Raw genomic sequence first — 20,919 nt, forward strand, 5'->3', positions numbered from 1 at the left:
AAAACATGGATGAAGGGAGTATTTTAACCATTTTTATAATGATCATCTTAAAAAAAATATTGAATATTATTTTCATTTGGTTGATAAGGTAAATTATTTTATACTTATAGTTGTATAGATTAAGGGTTTAATAGATAGTAGATCTTTAAACTGTTGATTTTTAGTTAGCTCTCTAAATATAATAAAAAAATATTAAAGAATTAGTCTTCTACAAATTTTTTGTTTTTAGATCCGAAAAATTAGTAAAGTTATCAAAAATTGTTTCTTTTGTAGCAATTTCAAAGCTCTTCTATTAATTCTAGGGACCCAAATAAAAAAAAATATTCAAAATACATAATTATAATTTTCTTAATTTAAAACTCAATTGAAGTTCTCAAAAAGTTTGAGACTTACTATATTAGACGAAAATTGAACTAGCGATTGTGCTTTGTGGCAATAAAGTCTTAAGGAGAGAGTGGACTTTATGTTCTTTATAAGTTGGGTTGACATGTCAAACCCAAAATGGGACCACTACATTTATAATAGTACCTAAAATTCTGACTCTTAAATGAAAAGCTTCAAATATAATTATATGCCAAACTAGGCTTAAAAAGCATTACCATATTTTCAATTTTGTGTAATTTTAAGGATTAATTTGACATGATATATATTTAAAATACAACAACAAACTTAAATGATTTATTGAGGTATTCTTATCTCTTATATACTATTTAAAGAATTTGCTCTTTGTTAGGTGTGTGGTAGTGCTTTATATCTAAGAAATTGTTTGATGATTTACTAACTTCTAGTGACAACATTGATTATGCATATAGGTAAGTGAAAAAAAAAAAACATTAAAATAAGAATAGTTTAGTATTTTTCAGGACACACTATATCAGATATATCAGTTTTGTTATATGTTAGATATATCAGTTTTGTTTCATCTTAACCCTTAAGATGAAAAAACAAAAAATAGAGATAAAAAATTGACCTTCCAACTATCGGATTCTATCAATTTTTTTAAATGAAAAATAATTTAATAGACTTTGATTTTTTTCTGTAATATTTAAAAAAAAAATCAAATTTGTAATTTAGTTCATTAACAATTACGAATTTAATTTTTAATTTTTAATTATAATAGAATAAAGTGATATGTAAATGTATTAATTTTTTTATTTATTTAATAAAAGATATTAATAAATGAATTAGAGATTTAAAAAATAGTTATATGATTAAAATTTAAATGTGTTTTTTAATATATATATATATATATATATATATATATATATATATATATATATATTATAAAAAAGCTATGTATTGTAAAAAAATTATTTCATCATATTATAAAATTTTACATAAAAAATATAAATATTTATGTTGTGAGAAAATTTTCAAATAAAGTAAATTTTGATAAATTTATGATTTGCATCTTATATAAATGTATATAAAATAAAGTTAAACAATTTGGGGCCATGGTCCCTCACCGTGAACGTAGCTTCAATCTAACTTCACTTTTGTTTTTTTTTTCCCCTAAAAATCGTCCGTTCAATAAGATTTGAGTGATAAACTTATAATAGTATTTAAAAATAGTATTTATTTCCAAATAGTATTTACATATGGTTTATACTACAACTGCCTTTACATGTATGAACACGTAACAACCAGAAACTTTTATATATGGGATAACATCACGGATGTTCGGCCAATATTTTTAAATGTTAAAACTGTGGTTGAATTATTTTTTTGTCTATTTTTTTATTTGAAAATATTAAATTAGTCCTCTAGTCTATTTTATGGATAATTTAGTCTTAATTTTTTTAAAATTAATGCAATTTGATTTTTTTTATTAAATTTATTAAAATATAAAGATATTTTTTATTAAAATTAATACTAGAATCACGTCAATTACACTAACAAAACAAATCATCCTTATTTACAACTTCAATTTTGATGAAAAACCTTATTTAACGTAAAAAATTACAAAATTACATATTTTTTAAAAAATCGAGACCAAATTAAAACTAAAAAAAAATTGGAGGATAAATTTTATATTTTGAACGAAAATACGAAGAAAAAGAGTAATCCCAAAATTCTTATATAAATTAGTAAAATCATTATATTTACTTTTTTTACGATAATAAAAAATAATAAAATTATAATTGTTGTTATTATCCTAATTATGAAATTAAATATAAATAATTTTTACAATTTTACTATAATTAATTTTTATTTATAATAATTAAGTTTAAAAAAATTAAATAATTAAATTAAACAAATAATCACTTAAAAAATAATATTAATAAAATAATTATTTTTATTTAAAAAATATCTAAAAAGTAAAATTAAAAAATAAATTTTTACAACAAAAAAAATTACATATATATAAATATAAATGTGTAAAAATTTATTATTAAAATATCAAATATATTAAAAATATTAAATTTTTTAAAAAAATATTTAAAATTATATATGGGCACCATGATTCCTTTCTCCCTTCTAAGGTCTGTTAGTGTGGCTTAAGACACGTTAGTGTGGCTTAAGACACCTTTAGTGTCTTGTGTCTTTATATATAGGGTTAAATATGTTTTTGGTTCCTTAACTTTTAGTGAATTTTAGAATTAGTCCATTTCGAAACTTTGGACTAATTTAACCATTCATCTTTCAAAATACGTGAATTTAATTCTTTTAATCAAATTTTGCTAAATTTATTTAACATTTCAAGTACGTTTCATAATAGTAATTAACTTAACATTAAAACAAAAATGTGTCTATACATTCAAATCGTGGTTAGTCTATACATTCAAATAACAAAATAACAAACTAGTAAGTACTCTTTTATTTTGTATTTAATCATTGGATCATGTTATATATATATATATATATATATATATATATATATATATTATAATTTTGATAAAATAATAATGATAAAACATGAGATATAAGTTCAATTTATATAAAAAAGTGACATCACTCCGATTTAAAATCTTAATACAATAAATTTGTAGATTTTTTTTATATAATGTTCAATATTTTCATATCTTAAATTGAATATTTGGTAAAAAAATAATTTAATTACTTATACTACTCGCATCAAACGTACAAGACTTATAAATAAACAAGAAAAAAGACAAATATCACTGATAAAATGTAAAGCACGACAATCCTATAGTATAGGATTATCTTCTTGATGTTTTTGATAAACTTTCAACCATCTTTCATCAAAATAGTTGTATTATGAAAAAGTACATTCTAAAAAAATATAAATTATAACAAAAGTTTCTCTTTCAAAAATATGAAGAATTGTATTATGTAAAAGTAATTATGAAAAGAAAAGTTATAGACTATTACATAACTTTCTCTTTCCAAAATATGAAGAATTGTACTTTTAATTAAAGAGAGATCTTCCTCTTTTAAAAATTGATATAACTAATTAAAATAACCAAATATTATTAATAATCAATTATAATTATAATGTTTGATTCATCATTCTAGAAAAAATTTTAGTAACACTTTCATAAATTGTTATTTAAACCTATTACTTTTGAAATGTTTGAAAAGTTTCATATATATATATATATATATATATATATATATATATATATATATATATATATATATATATATATATATATATATATATATATTCAATTATGTCTTAAGTTAATCAACTATATCCGAAAAATATAAAATCATTTTTTGCACAAAATAATCAATTAAATGTAGAACATGGAAAAAATTTTCTTGAACACATAATAAATTATTTTTTAACACAATTGATTATGTGTTAGTTTAGAAAAAAATAATTTTAGCTTATATATAGCATTTGTCTTAGTTGATTATATGTTGATGAGAAATGAAAAATAATTTTAAAGTAGGTTCATACTTAAAACCATCATACTTTACAAATTTACCATACTACTTTGATAATCAATGATAAAAGGATTTGCATTTTATTTAGAAAAAACACTTCTTGATTTAAAGTACACCTAAACTTTTAATATATTACAATGTTTGTGTAAAAACTTCAACATTATGTACTAATATTTCCTAAAAATATAAAATTTCTTAAAAGAATGACACATAATCTATATACTTTTTTAGACAAACTTGAAAAAAATTTCTTTTTCATAAAATCAAATAGGGTGATTCTTCTCCTAATAAAATATTCTATTTATAAATCTTAAATCTTAATATTAAAAGAGGAAACAATTTTTTTTAATTTATAGGTAACATGTTAAATTTAAATAAACTAGATAATAATTTAAATCCGAGCAACATCGTAAAAATTAGAACACAAATATTTTCTTAATACAATCTAATTAGCAGCAAGTGCGTGTGTTTAGATTAATTTTTAACTTCTTGTAAGATTTTTTTCAAAGAACGTGTGCTACATTGCTGAACTTTGCATACTTTAAACATCAATCATATTCTTTTAAGGAGTTAGTTATTCTTACTTTCATCAGCGTTTTAGATCAAACAAAAAGTCTAGGTTTACAACATGGTTCAAGACTAAAAAATGAGTAGTGCTTATTACCTTGTTAATTGGTTAGCTTTATTTCCCATACCTAGGTTCTATATATGGGTTACTTAAAAAGATTCAGAAAAAAAAAAAAAAAAGAAGGAGAAATCTTCATATTCTTTTACTTTTGGATTTTTTGAACTGAGGCAACTTAATTTTGAATTTCTGGTGCAGTGCTCTTCCAATTACTGTGAAATTGGCGTGGCAGAGGCCCAGAAAAATGTGATGGTTTGGCTGAATTACATATGTGGGGAATATTCTGGTACGATTCTCTTTTTGTCTTCTCAGACAGTTCGTGAAAGACTTTGATAGTTGCACAAGTGTGTGTTTCCCCCAATGAGATTCCAGAATTCAATGAATCTGTGGCATTCAGTGTTTAACAACTGTAGTTGTGCAGGGGCCTGTAGATAGGGTAAGAAGCTGTATTCTTGGTTAGAATATGTAGTTTTTGAGTATTTAATTAATATTTTTCACATGATTAGATGTAACTTTTGTATTAGACAAGTTCAAATGAGAGAACTTTTTTTAGTTGGTGTCATCCCATGAGAACGCATAGAGTAATTTGTAACATCCCATGTCAAAATATCTGTTTCTTGTACATGTTCTTTGATGAACCTGCGATATATAGTTGCACGATGTAATTGGATGGTATTGGAATACATGCGTTTTATGTCATCCACCTAGTTCAATTATTTGAAGCACTGAGTGTTGTGTTGTGACAGTGTTTACTTTGATGCGTAGTGGGCCATTTTAACTGGAGTTAGACTAGGATTGAGCCTGAGAGAACATTCTTGATGTGAATAAGTTATTTGCAAAACTTCAAGAAGATGGAAGCATTGTTCATACTTTGATCTGATAGAGAATGGTTTGATGATACAAAACAATAGGTTAAGTGTCCCTTTAGGGGCATTTTGGAGCACATGGGGAGGCCTAGTTAGAGCTCCTACCCCTCAAAACTGTACCATTCTTATCACTTTCCACGAATCCATGTCCTGAGATGAAACTGAGGTACCTTTCATGACCTGATCTGTTGAAACCTATACAATTATGGCACCTTATAGGTCTGAATATACGATGTTAAAGTTTCCTAATAGTCCGGAATATGTCTTGGTTTTGGTTTTTCATTGGTGTTGTGGTGACACAGATTAAGCAAAGGAAATGGAGAAAAAAGCATGTAGCATAGCAATGTTGCAGATAAAAAGAAAAGAAAATGCAATGCTTGATGCCTACTCTACCACTCTAGGTTGAAGTCCTGCATTTACCCAGTGACATATGGCTCACGTCATTTTGAGGAAGTGACCGTGTTATGTTTGACAAAATGTTTTTGTTTCAGTAAAATTGAATTATTCTATGGTGGGATGTTGACAAGTTCCTTTTGCTTCTCTTTTTGTGATTCCTGAGGCCACATTCTTCTCATCTTCTTTCACTGCTTTTGGATTTGTGAGATCTTCCTTGATGGGTCCATTAAAAGAGTAATAATTGATGAGCCAACTTTGCTTAAATGACTTTTGATTCACCGGACCTTCTCCTACTGATCTAATAAAAATACCGGGGTCCCTTTGGATTTAGCATCATCATGGAATCTCCTTTACCTGTTGTGGAATATATTAAAGCAACAAAGGAGCTTCAAGTACACCACCTGTTAAAGACTAAGCTCTTGCAATTACTCTCCCTCTTTTTTTCCTTCTCTTTCAACCCTTTCCTCCACTCACCACAAAACGTGTCATCAATCAATAATAATAATAATAATAATAATAATAATATTCCTTTCTTCCAATCTCAGCTAAGCTTGCCACTACAGTTGAATGTATATTTCGAGACATACACAAAGCAGCAGCATATGCTTACATAGGAAGAACCTACCCTTCTCCCTCTTGGTCTTGTAGGACCCACCCTACCCTTTCTTGTAAACTTATCTGAATTCATAACTGTTGCTTAGTGGATTTCTAAGTTTTTTACACCAAATATTGTGTCTTACATTCCACTAGCAGTTGAATTGTGCTAAGTCAACTAACCAGTGTAGTGCATGTGTGTGCAAGTGTTATTGCTCTTCCAATGGATAGCTTAAAGTAAATTGGGGTCGATTTTCCTCAGTTTTGAATCCTGGTACACTGTTGAGTAATTCATGGGATTTCATGGTACTGGAATGGTAGTGTTTCTAAGGCCAAATAATTGCATTTTGATTGTAGTGATCAAACTCTTAACGCCACCCTAAGAAGAATGTGAAGAGTGGCTTGCTTGAATTGACTTTTACAATTTGTTGTTGGCCATTATAAACCCCCTTTACCCTTTTCTTTTTTCCTTTTATTTTTGGCCAAAACATCTTTTATTCTCCTCAGCTTGGATATATATCACAGCATTAAAGCAAGCATTCCCTTTAGAATAAATTCTTTCTGTGATGGATGAGTGAGCCCTGTAGATGGCTTGCTTAATAATTCATATTACAAAGAAAAGTTAACTGCTATGTTCTGTCATCTCCTTCTGACTAAAAATTTTTACTCACTTCCATTAGTTACTTTGTTGCCTTGCAGCTCAATAGCAACATGTGGAGGAACTTGTAAGTACAACACAATTGGAATAGAAAATTTTTTATCTGTGTGTGCTGTAGACTCTTATATTATGCATGTTTTGTTAAGGTTCAATTCCTTGATGGAATACAGCTTTACAATCAATGATGGATTTATATATATACATGACCCCACCGATTGATTGGGTTAGTGCTTAGTTATGTCATGACAAGCACTGAACTGTGGTGATGGTCCCTTAATGAACTTGGGGGTTGCGATTCCTTTGCAAGGATAATGTAACAAATTAATTGTTACCTGTTAAGTGTCTTGAACAAGCAAGTATTTTATTAGTTTCCTTTTCATAGCAGCTCCATCTTGATCTTTGAACAGGCCTGATTAGTTCTCTTTCTTCTACATTACTTTCTTTGTACAAACATGGGGACTCTGGGTCCAAAAATCCAATCCTAGATTCTTTGATTCCTCCATCCCTACATGGAACAAAAAGAATCTGCCAATGCCACCACAAACAAACACTACATGAAAGAAAAACATAATTAAAGTATTTGACTCCACTTCTTTTTTGTTTTAGAATATAAGTTTGGAATAATGTATTCAAATGAAAAGTTAATTTTTTTTCCATAACATGATCATTTTTTGGGCTTGAAACTAGTTTTCCTTCATAGGAAAATTAACTGTCAGAAAATCTCCTTTAAAAAATGAAAGTTGAAATAAGATTATTAGTTCGTTCAGTTTTTTCACTTTTGATTGCAAGATGAAAATATCCTTAACTGGTTTACGGCATCCCCATAATTTTTATTTTACCTAAAAGTTTCTCACAGCATTAGGAAAGTAGTACCCTATTATTCATTATGGTGGGCCTACCTAATTCAGTAGGGAATCAACCATAGAGGGAGATTGTGAAGTGGGAAAACAGCAAGATAAAAACAAACCACACACTTTCCCTCTTTTCTCTCCTTTTAAGACTCAAAATTGGGCTGTTTTGCTTTCCCTGTTATTGCTGCATCAGAGATTCTCTCCACCCCATTCAAGTCAAAGAAGAAAGAATAGAGGGAATTTTTTTTTAAGAAAAAAGAAAAAGTTGGTATGAACTGGGATGAGAGAGGAAGAACCACATCTCATGGCATATATTCCCCCAACATAACCCCACTTATGTTTCCTGATATGGAGTGAGATCACAGAACAACACAACCAACTCCAAGTTATAAAGAGAACTATAGCTGGCACATATTGATGCATAGCTAAAAGGATCAAAAGACATCTATTTTTCAGTCCTTTGCCAGTAAGTAAGTTGTAACTCCTCCATAAATAGCAAATGGATCTACAAAACATGCAAAATCAAAGCATGCATTTTGTGTTGTCCACTGATGCCAAACCAAGGCTAAAGTGGACTCCTGAACTTCACCAACGGTTCATTGAGGCCACAAATCAGCTTGGAGGTGCAGATAGTGAGTATAACACAAACTTCATCAACCTTAGTATTTCTATTACCATCATTGTTATCATTAGATTTTATAGTACATCTTATCTGATACTATTTTTCACACTGTGGCATCGTGTGGCAGAAGCAACTCCAAAGAGTCTTATGAGGGTGATGGGGATTCCAGGACTTACTTTGTACCACCTGAAGAGCCATTTACAGGCATTTTCATTCCCCTTTTGTAATGATATTATATTTCTTTGTTTTTCCTTCACTGAATATGGAAATCAGAAGTTGTGACATTTTTTCTGTTTCTGATTACAGAAATATAGACTTGGGAAAAGCCAACAACTAGATACCAGCTCTGACAGCAAACAAGAAGGTGACTAGTAGTGTCTACTTCAACAGCAAATAGCATGATTAGTAATTATCTCACTTCGCATAGTATCTCCTTTTTTTGGTGCAGATTACATAGAAACCAAGAGCAGTGATGGCCATTGCAGCAGGGAAATCAGTCTTGGGCCCCAGAATCAAATTACTGAGTAATAATTTGAAATTAATCAAATACTTTTATTTTATTTTCAAAGACTGTGTCTCACATGGAAATAGTATTTCCTAGAGGATTAATTCGTCAAGTTCTGTGTTCGTTTACCAGAAACATGCAGATAGCTCAGGCCCTCCAAATGCAAATGGAAGTACAAAGGAAACTTTATGAACAAATTGAGGTAGCACATTAGATATGATTATGAATTCAAAAACTGTGTCATGTTCCTTGATGCTGCAAAATGTGATTAATGCGGTCACAGTTAGTTTGATCATATATACTGAAAAATTATTTGATGTTGCAGCTAAAATGGCGATTGTTTATCATTTTATAAAAACCTTGCCCTTGTTTCAATTCTGAATGACGCATAAAGTCATGTGAATCATTTTGGATGGTGATTTCAGGTGCAGAAACATTTGCAGCTCAGAATTGAAGCTCAAGGGAAGTATTTGCAATCAGTGCTAAAGAAAGCACAGGAAGCACTTGCTGGATACAATTCTGCCCCAGTGGGGATAGAGCTCACAAAAGCTGAACTTTCCCAGCTTGTCACCATCATCAACAATGCTTGTCCAAGTTCTCCTATCTCAGAACTAACAGAGACAAGAGGGTTGAGTTTAAGCTGTGGGGACAGGAAAAGAGACAGAGGCACTATGTGTTCACTGGAAAGTTCCTTAACCTCTTCTGAAAGCTCTGGGAGAAAGGAAGAGAAACAGTCAATGGAAGAGATAGAGGAGTTCAAAAGCTCCAATAATGCTTCACTTGAATTGCCGTTGATGGGCTTTCACACTGAGAATAAAGCATCCAACACTGGATCTAGCAGTGAGGCTAGTGGGAGAAAGAGAAGTGCAGCAACAAAATCTAATGATGGTAGGTATGTTGTTGAACAACCCTGTGAAAAAAGAAGTGGCAACAAGTTCAGAAAACCAGAAATGCTTGACTTGAACAGCCAATGCCAGATTGACATGGATTCAACAACTTCAAAAACATTAGACTTAAATTGCAGCTTAAACTTTTGGGAACCATGAAAATAGTTTTTACATACTCCCTAATATTATATATATGTATGTATGTATAATATATGCGGCAAAATCTGTCATTAAACAAATATGTTAATATAGTATGTATATTTTTTATGATTATAATGAAAAGAAAGAACAATTTGATTGTATATCCTGGTGAAGAAAAAAGGTATAAGGCATGTATAGTGATATGGTATGGTGAGCCATATCTCTCCAACCAGTAACCAATCTCTCTCTTTTGCCATCTATTGGTGATGCTGATATTGGGTCAGAGAATAACAAATTTCTGCTGTTACAAGTTGGTAATGGTACCCACTGGTTTGGTTTAATTATTAGCCTTCTAAAGGCCCTACCAAAATGTGTTGGTAACGTCTAACACAGATCATTACTATTCCAATTTGAACCCATTTTTACCTCTAAGTAACTTACTGGGACTGTTGTGTTTGATGGTAACTAGATAAGTTTGCTTGAACTTTTAAAGGGCAGAAAGAAACTTATGACCTATATATAATGATGTGTGTAATGAGCATAAGTTGTGGAAAAAAGGAAACAATTGAGGAATGAATGAATGATGAGTCAAAAAAACTTGTGCAGTTGAAAAATATAATTGATTTGATGAGGTCTAACTTTAGTTTATTGATATAATGTTGTCGATTTTTAGGGGGCAACCTTGTTGTTTGAATAATTGATTTAGTTAAATTATATGATGTTCTTCCTTAACTCTAGAATGAATGCATTATCCATATCATGTTTAGATGTGGAACACTGTTATTAAACAAGTTCATGAGCATCTTACAGCCCTTTGGTTTGTTTAAATAAACCATAAATAAAATTAATTGAAAAAGAAGTTTGTTCTCATGCATTGAAAACGACATTGTCTCTTCTTAAAGAATTATTTCCCTCAACACCATTTAATAAATAGATAAATCTCTTAATGTAAATTCATTCATAAATTATTTTGTTGCTTCTAATGATTAGCTCTTAGGAATCCAAGATTGTGCATATATATGGATTAAGAATATTTATATTAGAATACTCTTTCACCTTTTTTAACCATTTCTGCACGAATCATATGAAAAACGAGCAAACAATCAGATTCTATCAAACACCCAAATTACTTCATATAAGTAGAATTAGCATACTAGCTTAAATCTACTTACCTTAATATTTGCTAATGATTTGCAATGTGTAGTGTCTATCGCATATCGTATGTTGAAAATTAGATGATAAACAAATATTGATATTAAAATTGTCTATTTTTTAAAATATTAAACTAAAATCAAATTAATATGTTTTTGTCCCTCAAATTTCAACGAAATTTAGAATTAGTCTCTCTTTAAAATTTTTAGATTAATTTAATCTTTCATCTTTAAAAATGTGTGAATTTAGTCCTTTTAACCAAATTTTGTTAAATTTATCAAACGTTTCAAACGCATTGCATGATAATATTTGAATTGTTTACATTGTTTGATACATTTTTTTCTTCAATGTTAACTCAAATATTATAATAAAATACCTTTAAAATGTGAAATAAACTTAACAAAATTTGATTAGAAAGACTAAATTCACATTTATAAAGATAAAGGACTAAATTGGTATAAAATTTTGAAGACAAACTAATTCCAAAATTCACTAAAACTTGAAGACCAAAATCATATTTAATCCTAATACAAACATAAAAATTGTCTGTTTTTTTAAATAAACTAACTAAAATTAAAGAATTAAAACTACAGAAACTAAAATTACCCGCCTATTGAAGTATTAAAAAAGGCACAGAGGTATATTTTCATTGTCTATCTAAATACGACAAAATCGACATTAAGAACCAAACCAGAGAAAAGAAATCACAACGCCAAACAGTATCTTACGCTGATTTTTACCAAACAGTATCTTACGATGATTTTTACGAGACTTCTTAGAAAAAGAAGGTTGTGATTAGTGTTACATTTCAGTAACAGCTAACCCTAACCACCCTTTTTTATTCACCAAAAGCACAAAAGCAAATTGTGCTATAAGTAGAAAAACTCATTATATATATAAAAACTAGCGAACACACAGACGATCTCGTAGCTGTGTGTTCGCATTTTTTAATTTTCAAAAAATTTAAGTTAAGATCAATAATAAATATATAATTAATTTTTAAAATAGTTTTAAATATAAAATTAAAAAAATAAAATATGTACAAAAAGATTTTAAAATAATGGTTTAAGACAAAAAAGTTTTTAGAATAAAGATTAAAAATAAATTATTTATAAAATAATTAAGGGTAAATCTGGTACTATGAAATATGGACACAAAAGAAGAAATCTTTTTATATATTGTTATAGATATAAAGAGATTCCCTCTTTTGTGTCCACATTTCAAAATACCAATTTTATCCTTTAAAATATAATTATTTATTAAATTTTTAAAAATTGACCATTATTTTTACCAGTTTTTTAGAAAATCGTTTATCTCTACTTCTTCTCTTCTTCTTTATTTATCAACGGTTATTCTCTTATCTCTTCTGATATATTTCACTTTATTTTTAATAAATATAATTTTATTTTATATATTAACTTAATAACATTACAATATCATTACCTACTAATATAATATCACACATATTTAAAAAATGCATACACACATGCACACTAGAGCCTATGTTTATGCTAGTTATTAATAAAGAGAAGAATGGAAGGCATATATTGAGATATCAAGAAAACAGGGGTTGCTGATTCGAAATAAACATAGTTAGGCTATGTTATCTAGACAATTAGCATAGAGAAATAATTTGAAATACACTAGGTTTACAGTAACAATATACATTTCCCTATAGGGAAGAAATACTATGTTTATTGTAACCATATACATTTCACTATGTCTACACAATTTGTGTACAATATCTTCCCGTCGTCGTTGCTATTCCTTGTCTACCCGTCGCGAGTCCTCCTTCGACTCTCTTTGCTTTCGATTGTCTTTCCATCTTCGCAGAGCCGCTCTCGGCGAAGCCACCTCCGTTTCTCAGGAACTCTTGGCACTTCACTCCACGCATTACTTTTTTCATAGGATTCGTGATAATTTTACTCAGCTAGCTTTGCTGAAAAAATTGAAATGGCCCACGACAGTTAGTTTTACTTTCAACTACAAATAAACACGATTAGGCTTTGTTATCCGGATAATTAGTATAGAGAAAAAAATTCGAAATACTATGTTTACGGTAACTATATACATTTTAGTACACAATTAGGCTTTGTTATCTTGATAATTAGATTAGGGAAGAAATATTATGTTTACCGTAACCATATACATTTCACTATGTCTACACTATTTGTGTACAATATCTTCCCGTCGTTGATGTTATTCCCCGTCTTCCCGTCGTGGGTCCTCCTTCAGTGGTCTCTACTTTCGGTTGTCTTTCCGTCTTCGCAGAACGACTCTCGTCGAAGTCGCCTCCATTTCTCTGGAGCTCTTGGCATCTCACTCCACACATTAATTTTTTCGTAGGATTCGTGATAATTTTACTCGCTAGCTTTGCTGAAAAGATTGAAGTGGTCCATGACAATTAGTTTTACTTTGAGTAACAAATAAACACAATTAGGCTTTGTTATTCGAATAATTAGTATAAAGAAATAATTCAAAATACTATGTTTGCGGTAACCATATACATTTCACGACACAATTAGGCTTGTTATCTGGATAATTAGATTAGGGAAGAAATACTTGGTTTACCGTAATCATATACATTTTACTACACAATTATGCTTTGTTATCTGGATAATTAGATCATGGAAGAAATATTATTATTTATCGTAACCATATACATTTGTTTATAATATTATAATTTTGCATACAGTGTTATAATTTTAAATTATAATTTTTTTATAAAATAGTATATAATAATTTCTTTAATATTTAAAGGGTGTATTTTCTATAATGTAAGTGTTTAGAATGGTAGATTCCAATTATAAGTCAACCATGAATTTGATTAAGTCAAAACTAAAGTGGTAGCAACACAGTGTTCTCGCTATCTCACATTTAGAGAATGAGAATGTTTTTATTGACATACTTTAGGTGATTTTAGTTTTTAATGAATTTTCTAAACTTGATTAAATATTGATAATGAATTAATTTTTATTTTTCATGAATGTATGTTTGATAATATATAATATGTTTTTATAAAAAGTAAAATGTTAGAATTCCACGATTTATAATTATATGAATAATACGATAGGCTAAACAACTACCTTGACCAAGGCTTTTCTTACCATTTTGTAGTTGGTTTAACCGGTTCTTGATAAGATTTTTAGTTTAAAATCCTGTATTCAAATATAAATTACATGGTCAAGTAATAAGAAATCTTCTTTTAGTCCTTTAATGATAAATGAATGTTTACTTATGACTAAATTAAAGAATTGAATGTTCGTAATTATTATTCTAATATATCACCTAATTATAATTATAAAAACAATATTGTTAAAATAACTCAAATAAAAAAAGGTAAATAATCATTTTAATATAATGAGAATTTATATTATTTAAGAAAACAAAATTAACTTTAGTGTAAAATGAACACCCCGTTAATATGCAGTTATAAGTATGAAATTAGACTATTCACATTAATTCTATATTCAGAGTTAGGTTCATTACATATTAAAGTTAATTTTTCTTTATATATATATATATATATATATATATATATATATATATATATATATATATATATAATATGATGTGATTGAAAAAAGAAGATTAAAAAAAATGATATTGATTAAATGTCTGTGAACAATGAGTGTTATTGTAAAATATGTGGCAAAGTAAATAGTATTATTAGAATTAGATGCTTAAACTCAGTTGTCTCAATAATTAACTCCTTAATCATTTAATTTACTACTTGTATCAAAAGTTATAGAAAATGAAAGAGTCACACTCACTCCTTTGGGTCCCTCCATTCATTGTCGTATTCATCATAGTCAACAATGGAATACATATATGGTCGTATGCAAGGCACGTGACACCTTTCCCACTCACTCTTTTTCTTCCAAACATATCATCATGCAATGGAATACTTATAATGCGATTAAGTGACGTCTAAACCCAGATCATTAATTATGTCTACATGCATAATTATTATTGTTACAACCCACAACATCATACATTATTCCATTTTTACCCACATGCAATCATGCCCACACCTTTGTAATAATTTTCACTGTTTAACGTATAAAAGTCTCTTTGACCATGCTAACAAAGTGAAATTCTGATGGATATAAGAAACTAAAAACACTGATTGAATGGAATCATTAGCCTTGATCTTCAAAAAACTGTGTGGACTTAATTCACACGAAATATTATTTTAACAAAACCTTCTCTCTTTTTTTGGATATCACAACCACCTATGAAACTCAAGGTTAGACAGAAACATCATGCCCCTAACAGACAACGGTTGTGGCCAACAAAGGAAGAAGGAATTATTAGCAACACCATGCGCATTTTTTAAATGTTTTATGCAGTGTAAACTTTAATCAATTGGTGTCACCAGCCAAGAGAAAGAAAATGATTTGCTTAGCCCACATTTTGGCAAATAAAATCAACTCACAAGTCAAGCATTAGCTCATTGCAACATGGAACTTCCACAAATTAACCTAGTTCATAGGCTTCTCATAGCATCTGTGTTGTTTCTTCTTGCAACTTTGGTTCTGTCTTTTCCTTTTGAGCCTCCAGGTAAGTTATGTATAACTTCTCTTTGCTTTCTTATTGAGCTTGAAACAATTTTTTGATTTGAAGGGTCTTTACTTGATTTTCCATTGTAGGAAATGTTAGGCAATGGCACATGACTTCTGATGTAAAGGAAGTTGCAGGGAAGTCTTATGACTATATTATAGTGGGTGGAGGCACATGTGGTTGTCCATTAGCTGCTACTCTATCAGAGAAATTCTCTGTGCTGCTTGTAGAAAGGGGTGGTTCACCCTATGGGAATCCTTTGGTGATAGAAAGGAGGAACTATGGAATTCCATTACTTGAGACTGATAAATACATGTCAGTGGCACAAAGTTTCATGTCACAGGATGGAGTTGGCAATGTGAGAGGAAGAGTTCTGGGAGGATCATCAGCTATAAATGGGGGCTTTTACAGTAGAGCAAGTGAGGAATTTGTTTGCAGAGCTGGTTGGGACAAGAAGCTGGTCAAAGAAGCTTATGAATGGGTGGAATCAAAGGTTGTCTTTCCTCCTTTTTATCTCTCACCATGGCAATCTGTTGCTGAATTCAGCATACTTGAAGCAGGAGTTTTACCATACAATGGCTTCAGCTTGGAACATATCAAGGGAACCAAGATTTCTGGAAGTGTGTTTGATGAATTTGGAAAGAGACACACCTCAGCAGATCTTCTGAATGCTGGGAACCCAAAGAACCTCACAGTTCTCATAAATGCCACTGTCAAGAGAATCCTCTTTCATCACAATAGTAAGTAAAACAAAAATGAGTATAATAAAAGTCTTTCTATAACTTGCTATAACAGGTAGTTTGAAGTCTAAATTGAACAAGCTTCTTTGTAGGTTACAGGAATGAAACCAGAGCTAAGGGTATAAGTTTCATGCAGAGCAATGGCACATTAGATGAAACTCATGAAGCCTACATAAAAGAAGTGCAGAATTCAAGTTCAAGGGGTGATGTGATATTGGCAGCAGGTGCATTGGGTAGTCCCCAACTTCTGCTGCTAAGTGGCATAGGGCCAAAAGAACAACTGATAAAGTTCAACATTTCGTTAGTGCGTGACATTGAAGGGGTTGGGAAAGGAATGCAAGATAACCCTTGTATAGCAGTTTTGGTGGATTCTAAGCCACAGAATAGGCTTCCTGATCCACCTCAAATTGCAGGCATAACAGATGACTACAAAATTATTGTTGAAGCATCAATACTTCCTCTAAGTTCCAATTCCACAAGGGTTAATGTTGCTGCCAAGATAGCTATGCCTACTTCAAAAGGGGTGCTTCACCTGAACAACACAGACCCCAGGCTGAACCCTTCTGTGAGGTTCAACTATCTAGCTAGTGAAAATGACATGGAGGAATGTGTCAAGATGACAAAACTGCTTGACAGAATTGCAAGGTCAAAGTCTATTGCATTTTTCCTAGGTGAGTCACGGCAAGAAAAACTGACATCTGCTGATGTTGATATTAGAAACTTCTGCAAGAAAAATGTGAGAACAATCTATCACTATCATGGTGGTTGCACGGTTGGATCAGTGGTCGATGAGCACTACAGGGTTTATGGTATAAAGGGATTGAGAGTATTGGATGGCTCAACTTTTTCAGAGTCACCGGGCACAAACCCAATGGCCACCCTTCTCATGCTAGGAAGGTACCAAGGACTCAAGATTCTGAGCGAAAGGAATGCAGCTTCTGACTCAAATGCCAAAGATAAAACAAAATGATCTCTCTGTTATTACCTTTCAAACAAAACCAGCTTGTAAAAAACAATAAGGCAGCGCTCAGAAGAAGCCTAACAGTGTGTACCATGCAAATCACAATTCTGCTTCTGCAATGTAAATTCATTTCATCTCATTTCATTCCCTCTCATCTCATCCATTTCATTGACTAACTTTGAATCAGAGAACAAGAAAACCTTCATGAACCTTTCTTTCTCGCTAGTCCTAAAATTATTTAAATTTCTGAGTTCAACACGTTTCTAATAGCAATTCCAGAAATTTGTGATGCGATAATCAACATCAATGCAACCAAGACGAGTAAAAAAATCATCATTCTTTATTCATTGCAAGAAAATATATAATATAATAACAATTTCGTGCAATTTTTCCTGTACATATATTTATCAATCCTTCCCCAATTTCAAAACCGATAACACTCTGTACCCAAAACCATAACCATTCCCTAACTCTCTACAACATCATCATCATCATCATCTCCATGACTTGATGGAGAATCATCATTTGAAGAAGCAGCTTGATCATGATCCTGGCCTCTCCGAATCCTATTGTAAGAAAAACTAACCCAAACTTCATCACCACCATCCCTTCTCCTCTCTCCCCCTTCTTCTTCCTCGCTTTTCCTCCCGAAATTATTCTCCACGGGCATCTCGTACCTACACACAGGGCAAGACCCATGCATCCCCAACCACTTCTCAATACAATCACCATGAAACTTGTGCTTACACGGCATCTCCTTCGCCACCCCACCAACCTCAAACTCCTCCAAACAAACCACGCACTCCAAATCCTCACCCTCTCCAACTTCCACACTTGGCATGGCCTCAATGGATTCCTTCGTAGCCGGAGGTCGACCACCTTTTCCGCTGCCGAGTTCGCGAAACAGAGCTTCGAGGCGCGAGTCCGCGTCGATGACCACCATGCCCTGAGTGAAGGGGTTCACCAAGATGATTCTTTGAGGCTGGCGGGCTTCAGTGTTCCCGTTTTCGTGACGTGGGTCATCGCCGTCCCGTCCTGCGGTGGTCTCCGAGAGGCCAAAGAGAAAGGGAAGAAACAGAGTTATGTCTCTGTTTCGCTCGACCCTCTCGAAAACAGAATTCTCCGGCACCTCGGTGGTCCCTGAAGCCATGATTTTTATTCAGAAAAGCTCTTTTGATTGGTGAGAGAGGAAGAGGGTGTGATGAATAATTGAGAATAATGGAAAAATTGTTTGAGAATGGAAAAAGGAGGAGAAAGGGAGAGTGAATATAAGGGGGAACAGGGGAGGGAGAAGGGTGAACCCACTGATATGACTCATAGAATGTTGTGGAAGGATCTGGAAGTTGTTTGGGTTGTTGTGGTGTGCTGTATTGTGTGTGCCAATGAGGTAACAAGCCATGTTTATCTTGAAAATTGAATTCAATCACTGTCTCATTCATTAGAAGAAGATATTTAAGGAAGAATTGGGGTTGGCTATGTGCAGACCTTGTATTATAAGATAGAGCTTTTGGTTTAGACAGATCATGAGGTAAGTTACTAAAAACTTCCAAGTCTTTCTGTCATCTTGGTAGATCCCTTTTTAACCTCATTTCAATAATTTTTTTTGTTCAAAATTAGGACTACAAGTTTTATTACAAATATGTTTTTTTTTTTTACACTGCAAAAAAATATTTATTAGTCTAAAATTTTTCACATTTTTTAACTTTCATAGTTATAAATAGTTACTTTAATAAAAGTAAAAAAAAATATATTGATTATTATAGTAATTTAATTTATTTAATTAATATATTTATTATTTGATACAAGTTAAATAATTGCATGTTGCTTTTAATTTTAATTTAATTTTTGTATTTTTAATATTTTAATTTTACTAAAATATAATTACAATTTAATTTAACATTTATAATTTATTTTTTAGATATTAATTTTGATATGTTAATTTTGAATTACTGTAAAGCTATTTATGTTCCAATATATCATAAATGAAGTTTTATCTCTAAAGGAAAAAATAATAAATATATTTTATATATTTTTTTATTATTTATTTAAAGGGATTTTTTTATATCCACTTCTATTTTTTAATTTTATCCTTTAAATAATTTTTTAAATTAAAATAATTATTGTATTAATTTTACTTTTTAAATAACTGTTTTTTTTATTTGAACATTTTTATATTTAATTATATATATATATATATATATATATATATATATATATTAGCCCTTTTAATTGATAATAAACATTAAAAATTAGCCCTAACAAATTGTAAAAGTTTTAAATTAAAACTGAGAAAAAAAAACTAAATCATGATAATATTTAGAGGAATTCAAACTAAAAACTTTATATTAGTTTTAAATTATATAAGGCTCGAAAACAAAACAAGAGTAATGATTTGTTCTTCCTTTACATGTAGTCTTTCTCCACTTGTATGTGTGTTCCTTGAGTCATCAATGTAATTTTTTACTCATCAATTATCCTGTTGGTTTGGTTTGATCGTATGTGTTATTCTTAGTTATAAATAGAGCATCATATGAGTCTGAAGGTGATTTGGTATTTTTAAATTTGTTTAAGCTGTGTCACAAGAGATGAAAGTTAATCTTGAGTTTCTTTATGTTTTGAATTGTTCAATTGATTTAATTTGGCTGTTAGATGGTAATGGTATGATTGATTTCCTTGAATTGTTAATTTGAGTTGTGACTTTAGGTATGAAGCATCGAATTGTAAGATGTATGCATATATCATGAACTATTGTTGTTTGATAGTAAATTTTATTTGGATTTATGATTTTTACTGGTTTAGTTGTTTTTAATTTGCAATTGTATACGTTTGTGGTTTGTATGAGGCTTTTGATTTGCTTTAATGTGGTCGAGACTATCTGAAATGTTAGATTTCGTTCTTTGAATCATGCAGACTCGTTGAGCGAGAGGCATCTTATATCTGAGCAAGTTTGCATAATTCACCTTCTAGAGTTTTTTTGTTGCTATGTGAGTGAGTGTCGTTAAGCGAGAACTTAAATTATTCTTCCCAATACTCATTTCATTGGGCTATATCCAAATTATCTGCTAAACGAAAATGAAATCAAATTCCAAAGAATTTGATCATTTGAGCGAGTGAGTTCTCACTGGGCGAATTTTGACATACAAATTTCAGGGAGCTCCAGTGGTGCCTTCATTGGACTCGCTGGGTAATTTGTTGCAAAAATTGTTCTAATGTTAGAGTTGTTGGACAAAATCTTTAATCGTTGAGCAAATGGGCCTTCAAGTACTACTAATTGGGTGAGTGGAGGCTTTTGTTAGGTGAGACTAGTAAAATTTCTCACCTTTTCAATTTTATGAAATTGGAATGGATATTTTGATGATAGTTAAATGTTAGCACTATAATCCTATGAGTATGTAAATTGTTGAGATTGGTGTGCTAATCTAGGGTGGATAGGCATGTGTTCTTCAATATATGCATTGATGTAAGGATTCAATATTAGAGGTTATCTTAACACTCTAATAATC

The 20,919-nt window shown here is 30.5% G+C and overlaps 3 protein-coding genes across 3 annotated transcripts; 2 read left to right on the plus strand and 1 right to left on the minus strand.

The window, feature by feature from the left end:
• Positions 1-8,344: 8,344 nt before the first annotated feature.
• On the plus strand, positions 8,345-10,161 carry LOC114168602 (myb family transcription factor PHL8-like). Its single transcript, XM_028053488.1, has 6 exons — positions 8,345-8,477; positions 8,595-8,671; positions 8,774-8,831; positions 8,916-8,991; positions 9,105-9,174; positions 9,398-10,161. The coding sequence occupies exons 1-6, from the start codon at positions 8,345-8,347 to the stop codon at positions 10,016-10,018; spliced, it is 1,035 nt and encodes a 344-aa protein (XP_027909289.1). The 3' UTR covers positions 10,019-10,161.
• Positions 10,162-15,257: 5,096 nt separating this feature from the next.
• Positions 15,258-17,555, plus strand: LOC114173639 ((R)-mandelonitrile lyase-like). Its single transcript, XM_028058140.1, has 3 exons — positions 15,258-15,715; positions 15,805-16,455; positions 16,548-17,555. Exons 1-3 carry the CDS (start codon positions 15,616-15,618, stop codon positions 17,423-17,425), a joined length of 1,629 nt encoding a protein of 542 aa, XP_027913941.1. The 5' UTR covers positions 15,258-15,615; the 3' UTR covers positions 17,426-17,555.
• A 181-nt stretch (positions 17,556-17,736) lies between these two features.
• On the minus strand, positions 17,737-18,816 carry LOC114173640 (E3 ubiquitin-protein ligase MPSR1-like). Its single transcript, XM_028058141.1, has one exon. It carries the CDS (start codon positions 18,564-18,566, stop codon positions 17,883-17,885), a length of 684 nt encoding a protein of 227 aa, XP_027913942.1. The 5' UTR covers positions 18,567-18,816; the 3' UTR covers positions 17,737-17,882.
• Between the last annotated feature and the right edge of the window lie 2,103 nt (positions 18,817-20,919).

Source organism: Vigna unguiculata, chromosome 2, assembly GCF_004118075.2.
Source record: "Vigna unguiculata cultivar IT97K-499-35 chromosome 2, ASM411807v1, whole genome shotgun sequence".
NCBI lineage: Eukaryota > Viridiplantae > Streptophyta > Magnoliopsida > Fabales > Fabaceae > Vigna > Vigna unguiculata.